At 46.6% G+C, this 12,863-nt stretch overlaps 1 protein-coding gene across 1 annotated transcript in view; it reads left to right on the forward strand.

Annotated features, from left to right (window-relative positions):
* IL17RC (interleukin 17 receptor C) overlaps positions 1-12,863 on the forward strand; it is a 46,765-nt gene that overhangs the window by 11,992 nt on the left and 21,910 nt on the right. Inside the window, exons 3-7 of the mRNA XM_060239350.1 lie at positions 1,293-1,451; positions 1,831-1,890; positions 1,996-2,096; positions 11,183-11,300; positions 11,397-11,441. Of these exons, the coding sequence (XP_060095333.1) occupies positions 1,293-1,451; positions 1,831-1,890; positions 1,996-2,096; positions 11,183-11,300; positions 11,397-11,441 (483 nt within the window). The remainder of the gene's footprint in view (positions 1-1,292; positions 1,452-1,830; positions 1,891-1,995; positions 2,097-11,182; positions 11,301-11,396; positions 11,442-12,863) is intronic.

Raw genomic sequence — 12,863 nt, forward strand, 5'->3', positions numbered from 1 at the left:
TTTCAACAGAGGAAATGACTTGGAGGGAAAGGGTTAACTTCCTCCTCTGCCCTGTGACCCGACCAGATCCAAACTGCTTCCCCCCATCACCACCATGCAACTACTTTTAATAAAAATTTAAACATACAGCCTTGGATCTTCAGCGTTCTGCGCAGTTCCACCCTCAGACTTTGCATTCAAAAGTGCATAATCTCCTGCACACCTCTGCTCTGTGCCACACCCCTTCAGGTGAATTGCCTTTTCAAGGAAGGGCTATAGTCATTACGAAACTCGGTATTCTTTCGACAGACCCAGACTCTCTGATCAGGTGGCACTGTAAGGCAAATCCATAAGGGTAACGCACCTTCACAGTCATGAGACTGTGTTTATATAGCAGAACGCTGGTTATCAGATCTTTGGACAAGAATTTCTTGTAAGGCTGCCCTGTCTAAGAGCACAAGTGTGTGCAGATGAGAGGGTGCGTAGTGATTATCTTGGCTTATTTTTAAGCTCTCAAGTGGCAAGGTGTTCTCTTGGTAACTGCAGAAGTTCCCTAACCATCTCCATGAAACTGGGTCTCTACTGTGCTACATCCCCCCCCCCCCCCCCGGTGTTTATATTGGAAAAGACAATTTATTTTTCTTTTGTGGCTTTAGCTGCCAAGATTACTTATTGAGGAGGAAAAGGTGGGAAAAGGAAAACATTAACCTTTTCTTCTCCTGCCACTTTCTAGCTAAAATAGCCTCCTCCTTTCAAGCCAAAATAGCTACCTCCCAGCTTGTATCCCTGGTGAGTCTCTACTATGCTACAATTTATTCCATGTTTATATTGTAAAAAAGCTTGCTTTTTTTTTGCTTTTGCAAATTTAGCTGCAGGGTTACTTTATCACAGAAGAAATGGTAGGAAGGGGAGAACTTTAACCCTTCCTTCCCCTGCCATTTTCTAGCTTAAAAAAGCTCCCTTCCGGCTGCCTTTATCCCTGGTGGCAGGTATGGGGAAGGATACATATTGAGGTTTATTCAGTGAGGATAAAAGCAGCTCAGGATAGCTTCCCCCTAAAAAGGTAAAGGTAATCCCCTGTGCAAGCACCAGTCATTTCTGACTCTGGGGTGACGTCGCATCACGACGTTTTCACGGCCCCAAAACGGCAAGAGAGGGAAGGATTAATTTTTTTCTGTCTCCCCTCCAAGGAGACAAAGGTCGTATTTGGGAGGTTGTATTTACAAAAAAAAGTGTCATTTTGAATAAACATAAAAGATTAGAGAGAATGAGAGCAAGAAAGTATTGTGTATTTTTTGGGTCTCTCTTCACAGTAGAAGATGGGCTGTGCACCCAAGGAGAAGCAGTGCCAATGCCGGAGCGAGATCCAGTCCTGGTGCCGATCAAAATGCAAACAAAGACCATGCTTCGGTGCCAGCAGGAGCGGGACTGCATTCCCTGCATCCAGGTGATGCTTCACCTTGGCCTGATGGGTGAGGAAGATGGTGCAGGCATCTGTGCTTAGAAATTGATATCTCATCTTTGACACGTGTGGTAGTTAAGCCTGGAGTCCTGAAAAGACATCCACATAAAGGCTAACCGCTTCTCTCCTCACTCCTTTATTTCCAGCCATTGAAAGGGTGTGAGGTTTGCATGGCTCAGTTGCCAGGCAACCACTGAAAGAGCTCCATGAGTGCATCTGTGTCTGCGTCTGAAGTGAACTGATGATTGTTGGTTCGTTTCTGGGTTTTAGTGATTTTAATCCTGTTTCGAGTATTATCTTTGCTTGGAATGTGACAGACATGTTCAAAAAAATCAAAGTGACCTAGCTCCTCCATTCCTGTTTATTTTTTTGTTATGGATTGTTGCCAGGTGCAAAACAAGATGGAAGACCTGTCAAGGGTGGTGTGCAATCCAGCAGACATCATAAGGGTAAGCCAGAAAATACTTGTCTACAGCAACCCTACCCTCAATCTGACGAAAATTCCTCCTCTGCCTTTCTGACTGTGCTTTCCCTTATCCTCTCTCTCTTCCCAGAATTCCTACGAACACACATATGGCTGTCAGCCCAGACATACCCTTCCTTTCGCTGTGTGCTTGTGGAGGTTTGGTTCCCTCATGCTCACAACAGTAGCCTGGTAAGTGACATAGGCCAATATTCTGCTGGCACAGAGAGACTAAAATGGTGGGGGGGGGGGGCGGGGGAGCACCTTCACACGAGCATGCAGATTACCCTTTATCTTTCAGTTCCTTCATAATCTCAGGGCTCAAACAAAAGTGAGGAAGATCTTGAGCCTCTGTTGAGTCCATAAGCAGCAAATGGCAGGCTCATGCAGCCTCAATTTGCCTTTAGGCTATGCAGGTAAATGAATGTGGCAGGATGTGGAAATGACTGGAGGTATATACTGCCCTTTAGGATTACCAGCTTGACTATAATGATCAGGTCTCCTGGGAAAAAATAGCTGCTTTGGAGGCCTGTCTCTATGGCTGGGTTTCCCAAACTTTTCTTTCCCGTGGCCCGGTTATTTTTACACTTCTCCTTTGTGGCCCACTAAAATTTGGGGGTGGAGCCAGGAGACTTTGGGGGTGGAGCTGGGAGACAGGAATTGTCGTTTCCTGTGTGTTAACTTTACTTTACTTGCTTTACTTTATTTGATTCATATCCCACCCTCCCCGTCGAAGCAGGCTCAGGGCAGCTCACAGTATAAAATCACTGCAATTAAAATCAATAAATATTAAAAATTAAAAATTTGACAGTTAAAACAGAATATTAATTTAGTGCTATTTCAGTGCCAACGGCATTTCTTCAAATTCCGTGAGATACAGCCGCCATGTCAGTTAAACGCCAGCCGGAAGAGGACGGTCTTGCAGGCCCTGTGGAGCATCAAGGACCAAGTGATGTCACTTCCAGGACACTCCCCTAAACCTGCCTCTTCTTAGGAAGTAAATTCATTTTCAGAAAAATCTCTCTGAAACTCATGTTGAGCCAAAATGGGGGTGGAAAGTGGGTGGTCATCTCTTTTCACCCCCACACCTGCATGCACCTATCTGTTTGTGTATTCTTCTCCAGCTTTCAAGCACTCCTAATGCCCATGTTCAATTGCCTGCACCACCTACACATCTCTTCCTGAACAGCACTGGCCAGTGTATTCAGCTGTTGCTATTGCCATCAGGAATGCCAGCACTGTGTACCACCCACACTGGGCCCTAGCAGTTGCTCTACCTCAAAATATGCTGACACAATTAGTAGGCCCTTCCTTTAGCTGCTACTACTGAAACCCTGCCTCAAGCTACAACCAAGCTTGCTTGGTTTCAAGAAAATCTTTCAACAGCTATTTTTCATACTTTTCTTTGATTGAAACACTGGGAAATTGCTGTGAAAGGTAGCAGAGAATTGTACTGCAATTAATGAATTAATTTCAAGTTATATAAAGTTCATACAGGCTTTTCAGCAGTTATCCCAAAAAGGATATTTATGAGGGGCTTGCAGTTTTTTACTGGCTGTGTTTCCCATGCCTTTAAAAGTAACCTGTTGTGCAGATACTTAGCCAGTGAACTACTTTCATTCTTTTTAATATCTACAGGAGGAGTTTAATTTTGGTGTCAGCTGTTAAAAGCAGGACCAGTAAAATGGTGCCAAGTTCATAGTACCATCTCTTTCAGTGTTGTTGAGATATACCGCAGTAATCTCCAATAATCTCTTTCTGCCCCACACCTCTTACTCACCTCTTCACTCACACAGAAATCTCATAGAAGGCCAACTTTTTATTGGCAGAGCTCCTATGTCTGCAAAAAGTATGATGAAAAGTTTCATTCAGCAAAAATGGAAGGAAAGAAACAAAGGGAAAGAATGAATTGGAAGGAAAGGAAAGGAAAGGAAAAGAAAGACATGGAAAGAAAGAACATAAACATAAGAGGAGCCATGTTGGATCAGGCCAGTGGACTATGCAGTCCAAAATTCCCTCATACAATGCCTAAAAAGCACCAGAATGTCCACCAGTAGGGCAAGGGCACGAGAAGCTCTCCCACTGTTGCTTCCCCCCACCCCCACCCCCAGCACCAAGAACACAGACAGAACATCACTTGCAGGGAAAGATAGAAAGAAGGGGGGGGGGCAAAGTAAAAAAAAGCCTTCCTCACCATCAGATGACCCCTGCCAGCAAAAATTCTGCCCAGGGGTTGTTTGGTAAAAAAAACAGCTACTGGAATGCCCACTCCCCGTCCCTCCCGGCTGAAAAAAACACACCCTTCTTTGCCGCCCAGGCCTCCCAGGGAAATCTCCCCAAAAGAACATACTGCAAGCCACATGAAAGCTCATACCTTAAAGAACACTTAATGGATCTAAAGTGCCAATGGATGCCAGCTTTTCTCTCAAACACTGGGAGCGGGGGAGAAGGAAGGAGAGGCAGCCCAGCTCCTCTCTGCACAACACAGAGATGGGGCGGGGCTAGCTTTGCTGGTGGTGGGGCTAGATTTGGCTTTTCTTGTGACCTGGTAGTTAGGCTTCCGTGCCCTGGTACCGGGTCACGACCCTGCAAATGGGAAACACTGCTCTATGCTATACCATTTAGGGGAAATGTAAGTCCTAAACCGACATCACATATCCAGTGAGTTCCCTCAGCAGCACTGCCCCCCCCCAAAAAAAAAATCTTCAGAAACTTCCCAAGCTGGAGTTGGCAACTGTACAATCCATAAAAGCAAATGTACAATTCATAAAAGCAAATGGGCAAAATATGTGTTTCTAATGGACAGTTTTTCTCCTTTAAAATGTTAACGACAAAGCAGAGAGCTCAGTTTTGAAAGGCAGTGGAGAGGATAGCCCATCCTTCTTTCTCTGCATAGCTCTGTGGCAAAATGAAGCACAAGGAGCTTGCTATTTGCATTTATGGATGCAGCTGTTTGTGCCTTCACTCACATTTCTCTTGTGGATATGGAGTGATAGCAATATATTGTTCCTGCCATTTCTCCCCACCGTCTTCCCATGCTGTGTCCTACTGTGCTGTCCTTTGAAGCTCCATGGCAAAACACTGTGATAAGAATAAATCACGAAAACAAAACAATTTATATATGCTACAGAAACTGGACACAAGGGGTGCTTAGGCTACTTGCCAGGTCTGTTTATTGTCTCTCATACTGGGCATCAGCTCAAAAAGGCAAAGAGCTGGTTAAATCCTAAGCATGGAAGTTTTGATAGAAACCACAAATGGTGATGTAAAATGGAAGTAATTAATGGGAAAGAAACATCCAGTTGTCTGACGGTGATGCAGAGAGAAAGATTCTGTTCTTTCAAAAGGGATTCAGAAGGAATGCAGCTCTGGCTGGCTCTCACCCACTTGCAGAGCAAGTTCAGTCTTCAGGCAGAGATCTGTATTTCTCGACCTATTTGTGAGTCAGTTTGCTCACAGGTTCCTCCCTATGCCCAGCCCATGACTAGACCTATGTATGCTATGCGCTTCTATGCCAAAGCAACAACAACACCCCAAAACCTTGTATTCTGTGTCATGAGCTCTCTCTCTCTCTGTAAAGTGCCACCAGGTCGCAGTTGACTTATGACAACCTCATAGGCTTCTCAAGGCAAGAGTTGTTCGGAGGTGGTTTGCCATTGCCTGCCTCCATGTAGCAATCCCAGTATTCCTTGGTGGCCTCCCAACCAAGTGCTGCTAACCAGAGATGACCTCGCTTAGCTTCCAAGATCTGATGAGATCAGACTAGCCTAGGCTACCCAAGTCACATTGTGAAAATCAGATGGATTTGCATATATCGGCTTATTCTGCATGATTTGCTCAGCATCTGCTGACCATCAGAGAACAGTCATAGTGTGGCACATGGCCCTGAAGCCCTGAACAGAGGAAATCTACTTAAAATCCTTCAGGCATCTTTCTCCAGTTTCAGATATTGCCTGCCCAATGGCAAACATAAGTTCACAGCTGGCCGCAACTCCGGGCATTTGGCTGCCCCCAGCAACCTCGTCTTGTGCAACTCCACTGGTGGTAAAGGAGGCTGTAGAAGTGGTGATCTCATACTTGAGCTGAGCAGCAGAGCTCAGGTGTTTTGGAGGGGGGGCACACCTCCTCCAGTGCTGCCTCATCAGGCAGTAGATCAGGCAATTCACCTTGCAAGGAAAAGGAGGCTGCTACAAGGGATATACAGGGTCTTCACCTCCTTGCCTCTGCAGCCCAGCAAGATTACAAAATCAGGCAGAAAATGATGTTTCACATGACATGAGTTGATTACATGAGAAGGGCCAGTCATGTGACTCAGGCTCTTGGACATCCCCCGGGCAGGCATCCTATCTAATGTATGCTGCACAGGATTGTTGCGTGGGTAAAATGGTGTGTGTGTGTGGAAATTATGTACTCCTTTGAGGAAGGACAGGGTCAAATTTTATATCTAGATAGAGTTTGTTGCACTTCTGTTTTTGGTGTTGTCACCAGGGCTCTTTTGGTAGAAAAAGCCCAGCAGGAACTCCTTTTCATATTAGGCCACACACCCCGACACCAAGCCAGCCAGAACTGTGTTCCTGTATGTTCCTGCTCAAAAAAGCCCTGGTTGTCACCCTCCAGGTGGGACCTGGAGATCCCCTGTTATTATAACTGATCTCCAGACAACAGAGCTTAGTACCCTCTGGAGAAAATGACTGCTTTGGAGGGTGGATTCTACAAACCCTCAGTTCAAAGAATATTGCCAAACCTATCAATAATTGCTATATGTAGCATTGGTCAACTGAATCGGAAGGAAGGGGGGAACACTGTGGCTACTTGGGATACCAATTATTTACTATCACCTGCCCATTAATAATGATGATGTAATGCATATATATTAAATATATAGTGTATTTTATAGCAATGTGTGAGTCCAACATGAGGATACAAAGAATCTGCAAGGAGGCCAACCCAGAGCTAGAGTATATCTTTCTGGAAACCTGGGTAACTAGGCCGCTTTGTATGCCTATAAAGTGCTTAGCACTTTAGAGCAGTGTTCCCTCTAAGCTGAGTTAGTGTGAGATATAGGGTTGCCAAGTCCAATTCCAGAAATATCTGGGGACTTTGGGGGTGGAGCCAGGAGACTTTGGGGGTGGAGCCAGGAGACACTGGGGTGGAGCTAGGAGCAAGAGTGTGACAAGCACAATTGAACTCCAAAGGGAGTTCTGTCCATCAAAATTAAAGGGACCTCACAACTTTTTAAATGCCTTCCTTCCCTCCAACAATACGCTGTGGTGCTTAAAAGTGGTGTGGCATTTGCGGGGGTGGGGGGAGAATGCAAACCTTTCCGGGGGGGATCACCCCTCCTACCTTATATAGCTCAGATAAGGCGGGTAGAGTTGGGGGAAGCCGTGTTTGAGGCCGGTGGGCGGCAAGGCCAGCTGCGGCGGCCCGTGGAAGGCCAGGGGTTGGTACAAGGCGAAGAGGAGAAGGAGGCCTTGTGGTGCCCCCTGCTACTTCCCGCGCTTTTGGACGGCGTGGGCGTGTAGTCTGCGCAGGGAACGGCGAGGGCCAGCGGTGAGCTTTTCCCGCCGAAATAGGTGCCGCAGTCGCTGGGCTGTGGAGGGGGGGCCACACCCAGGCTTTCTTCTTTGATCTTGAGGCCCGGCTTGAAGTCGCCGGTGGCGAACAAGTAGTGCGGCTGGGGCTGCTGCTGCTGCTGCTGGCCCTCCTTGGGCGAGTAGGCGTAGGGGGCGAAGAGCGGCAGGCTGCAGGCGGGCGGCGAGGCCAGGCGCTGCTGCTGCTGCTGGGGGCCGCCGAGCTCGTATTCCTCCATGTCCAGCAGCTGCCGAGTCCTGGCGGCCAAGTAGGCCGAGTTGAGGGGCAGGAGAGGCACACTGACGAAGTCCGCGTTGTTGGACAAGGAGGAGGAAGCGCAGGAGGCAGCCCCCGGGACGCGCCTGGACGGCGCAGCGGGCCCCAGCCTGTTGCCGCTGCCGGAGGCGGCCGCCTCCAAGTCAGGCTCCCGCGGCGCAAAGGCGGGCTCGCTCTTAGCTGCGTCGGCAGGTGCCGCTTTCTTCCCTCGGGGGCTCCTGAAGACGGCTCCGCCGGCATCCCTTGCTGCCTTCCAGGGCGAAGGGGCGGCTGTCGGGGAAGGCAGCAGCGGCAGCAGCAGGGGAGTCGCGTGGCCGGAGGTGCCTCCCGCTTTGCCGTTGGGGCCGCGGCGGTTCATCAGCGCGCCGGGGAACTCGGCGAGCTCCAAGCCGAAGAAAGGCCAGGCAGGCAGGGAGGGCGAGGGGGTCAGGAAGGTGTCTAGGACCGCCAGCTCTCCAAAGCGCACCTTTCCCCGCAGCCCAAGAAACAAATCCCGAAAGCGGCGAGACAAGGCGGCCACGCTCCTTGGCGCCGTTTCCCCCCCTCCCCCGCTTCCCTTTTGGGGGGGAGCGGGGGAAGAGACTGGAAAACCTGGGGTCCCCCGCCAGGGCGGGAGGGTTGGGACCCCTAGTGAGATAGCTCACAGTTTTTTAGCCTGTGGCTCACACATTTTTGTCATAGGTCAGAAAAAATGGCCCCAGAGCAAACTAATTTATGCAGTTGCTCACAACTTTAATGCCAGTAGCTCACGAAGTAGAATTTTTGCTCACAAGACTGCTCAGCTTAGAGGGAGTATTGCTTTAGAGCAGGGGTGTCAAACTCATTTGTTATGCGGGCCAGATTTGACATACGTAAATGAGACCTTGTTGGGCTGGGTCATGAGTATCATAAAATGTAATACCAGGCAGCGAACATATAAACTTTATAAAGGGCACAGACACACAATTAAAGATTTTTTTAACTTAAAATAAAACATGCTTAATATATTAGCACACTTGCAATATTTTGTTTTACAGTCTCTGATAAATGTCACCTCTTGCTATGAATTATTGCATCGAAAACTGCAATGTCTGTGTTGTGGCAGTCTTGAATATGTGCTGTTCAGGTGTGCACATCTGTAATTTGCAAACTTACTTTTGATTCATTGACATTCATTACAGAACATCTCATGGTCAATGCTTTGAGCCTAGGACCCAGAGAAAAATGAAGCAGCCGGGCCTTGTGCGCTTTTGTACAGAAGTTGCTTCACGCACTAGTTAAGAGCATGTGAAGGCACCATGGCACAGACTGAGGGCTATGTGCTTGTCTACAAAAGTATAATTTTCCCCAGGAAAATGACTATAACTCAAAAAAAAAATACAACTCCCCCCCCCCAAAAAAAAAACAACTACAAGAACAGAGAGAGAGAGCCATGTACAGTGGTCAGTGTCAGCCTATTATCTGGGAAGTCTAAATTCAATCAAAGGAAAATGTGAAAGAAAAATTTAGGAAAAGTTGTTGGATAAACCTGGGGTGGAACACACTCTCAGCTTAATGCTGATATTTCTCTTCTAAATAGTTCACATGCTTTCCTATTGAGCAAGACTGGAGGGCAAGAGTACAGTGAAAAAGAGGAGGGGAACCCAGTGACACCCATAGCAAGCCCAACAAAACTCTCTCTCTCTCTTTCTCTCTCTCTCTCTCTCTCTCTCTGTAGCAAGGCAAAAAGCTAATATCTTCACTAAAACATTGCTAGTCTTAAAAGCACTCTTTGTAGATCTCCTGATGGTGGGGACTCTGCAAAGGAGCTCTGGTTCTTTCTTTCCTTCCCCGGGGGCACAACAAGGAGGGGGAGGAGCCTCAGCCATTCATTAGAAGGAAGAGAGGCTTGTCTCAGTAGATCTGCAGGGTGATTACTTGAGCCTGGCAAACTTAATTACCTAGCAGAGCTATAGAGCCAAGCTCCCTTATTGGCTGAGGCTGCTCCTCCTTCCTCCTCCCTTTGGGAAAAGGGAGGGGGAGAGGGAAAGGCTGCTTTGCTGTTCTGGCTTATCTGGGAGGAAACACAAAATGGTGACCGACAAAAGCAGGCAAGGGCAGATGACAGCCAGTTGCTGGAGGGCCTGATTGGAGCCCTCTGCAGGCCTGATCCAGCTCGCAGGCCATATGTTTGACACCCCTGCTTTAGAGTATTATAATGCCTACCTAAAAAGGTAGGACAAGTTGGGAATTATTTTATCAGCAAGCCTGAGATTTATTACTGTCGCTTGCCAAAAAACTGGATATGTCTTCAAAATGCAGATTGCCACACCAATCCCTTATCTGCACTTTTTATCTAAATCAATAATACTCTTCTGATTAACTCTCAAGGGTGTGTGTAGCTGTAACAGCCTTAGGCGATGCAGAGATGCAATGTTCTTCCTCCTTCTTCTTGTCCTCTTTCACACAAGACTCCACATTGGCTTATGGAACTCCTTTTCCACTAAAGGTGAAGGATGTAACATTTGGATAGCAGTGGGGCTGTTTGGAAGCGCCCTCACTATCTTCAGTCTATATGTATCTTTAATTTCTCCTGTGGATTATCTCTGAAGCATCCTCTTCTGCAGCTTTTTGCAGTTGTCAAGTTTGAATGGATGGTGCTGCTTGGGTAGTCTCTGTTCATCATCAACCCATCTCCCAACCTTGGATGAATTGCCCAACCTTTTGCAAATGCATTTGTATTGTTACGGTTGAAGATTTTCTTTAATAATGTGACAACTAAATGTATAAACAACTGACTGTATATGTGCTGCTTTCAAAATTGAAAGGTGGAAAACATACCGGATAAGGAGGGGAGAAATTCCAACCCAAAACAGACTAGGTAACCAAAAAGGTTATTTTTTTTAGAAAGAATATGTATACAGTTAACACTGCCACTTCAAATTTATTTATTTATTTACTTTAAATTTTTATCCCGCCCTCTCTGCAAGCAGTCTCAGGGTTGGCTAACGAGATTCATATTTACAAGTTAAAACTAATAAAATATAGTTACAGTTTTTAAAAAACCCAAGATTGGAATCCAAAAGTTATGATCAAATTACAAATACTAAAACCCGTGCAAAAGTCTTTGATTTTATATATATAGCATAAAATACATGTTGCAAATATACATTTTTACAAAAAAGGTTTTATATATTAGGGGAAAGTTCATATATATGTAAATGCAACTAAGGATTCTTGTTTTTTGATGCACAGTTTTTAATATTTGTAACCCGATTAAAGCTTTTGGATCATCATTTTAGCTTCCTTTGGAAAAGCATACTGGAATCATGAGGGAATTGGCAAGACTGATGGTTGATATATAATATGCTGTATGTCATGTGAAAGTTGAGATCACACCACAGGTGAAGAACCCTCTGTGGCCATTGACAATGATATGCCTGTCTTCATGTTGTTCCTTTCTTCTCCAGGGCTCTCTGCAGTTTGACTGCTTCCCAGTTGCTCTGAGTGGAGAGCTGCACATCAAAGCCTTCACCAGCCCCTCTTACGAATCTGTGCCTGTGTTAAAACACACACACCATGGACCAAGTGAGTGCCCATCTGGGGAACAGAGTCACCTCAGGCAATAGTCACCCTCTGGCTTGCCTTTACTGATCTTGTTACTGGTTTCTTTTCTTCCCACAGACTGTGGCTGGAGTAATGCAAAAGATATGATCCGGCTCTGCCAAGGTATGTAGCCATGCAAACATCCAGTCTACACTGTTCTCCTGATGAAGGCAGGAATCAGCCAAACTCCTTCTTTGATTCAGACAATTCCACTGTAACTTCTTCAGAATATTAAAAATGTCCCTTCTGGGCACAAACCTAAGGTTCACCAGCCAGTCAGATGCCCCAGCTAAGTTTACAAACATCATGGCAGAATGGAAATATTTGTGGCAGAACAAAGTGAAATATCAGTCTCAGGACTGGAAGGGGCTCCAGATGTGTATAGCTGGCCTTTCTGCATATTAAGTACTGACATTTACACACTGATGAAACTTGACAACATTCAGATTTAGGGATGCCAGCCTCCAGGATCCCTGAGAATTACACCTCATCTCCGGACTACAGAGACCAGTTCCCCTGGAGAAAGTGGATGCTTTGGAGGGTGGACTCTGTGGCACTGTACCCCACTGAGGCCCCTGTCCTCCCCAGGCTCCAGCCCCAACTCTCCAGTGGTTTCCCCACCTGGATTTGGCAACCCTACCCCCCATCCCTCACTGGTGTCATGGTGGGGGGGGGAGGGAACCTTGGCAACCCTATTTTATGAGTGTTAAAAGTTACAGGGAAAGGCTCTGCCAAAGGAGGCAGAACATACGCTGAAGAAGCTGATAACCCAAATTCAATTCCTGGCATGTCAAATTAAAGGCTTCCTCAGTTGTTAAGATTTCTCTGCCTATGATCCTGGAAAGCCACTGCCAGTCCTAGTAGATATCCCTGAGCTAGAAGGAGAGATGTCACATATTTACATATATATGGAGCTCGCAGGAGGATTTGGCATCCCCAAGAGAGAACACTGGAAACACGTTGACCCTCCCCTCCCCTTCAAAGCTCAGAAAATGTAAAGATTTGCATAGGTCCTGATTTGCATGATACATTCTGCTGGCAGCATTTGGGAGCCCTCAGTGCAAGCACAGACAGGCCCATTGATCATAAGCCATTGGTAGGAGTGAACCCTGTGAACCGCAACAGAGGTGCCTGCAGGCATAGGAAGAGTTCCGTGAAGCAATCCCAAGTGACTAAAATAAGAGTGAAGCCAGATGCTGGTCAAATCCTGTGATATGCCTCTGCTGAACTCTGACCTTTGCTGGTTCAACATTCTGCATGACCGTCCTGAGATCCTCTGGACAGCTCCTCTGCTGAATGGGTACAGGCTTTTACACTCCATTTTTAGCTGCCAGCTCGTAAGGTATAGGGAAAGGGGGAAAAGGCAAAGCCACACTGTACAGACAAAGCCTTCTACAAAAACAAGGTCCAGATATCTGGAGATGCTCATTTACCAATTTCTTGTATAATTATTGGACTTCAGTCCATAGTGGATTCTAGTGAGCAGTGCTGGAATGGAAGATGGCCTCCTACAAAAGATACTGGTGACTTGAGACCCTGGAGAGC

The sequence above is a fragment of the Heteronotia binoei genome, chromosome 5 (genome assembly GCF_032191835.1).
Source record: "Heteronotia binoei isolate CCM8104 ecotype False Entrance Well chromosome 5, APGP_CSIRO_Hbin_v1, whole genome shotgun sequence".
Lineage (NCBI taxonomy): Eukaryota > Metazoa > Chordata > Lepidosauria > Squamata > Gekkonidae > Heteronotia > Heteronotia binoei.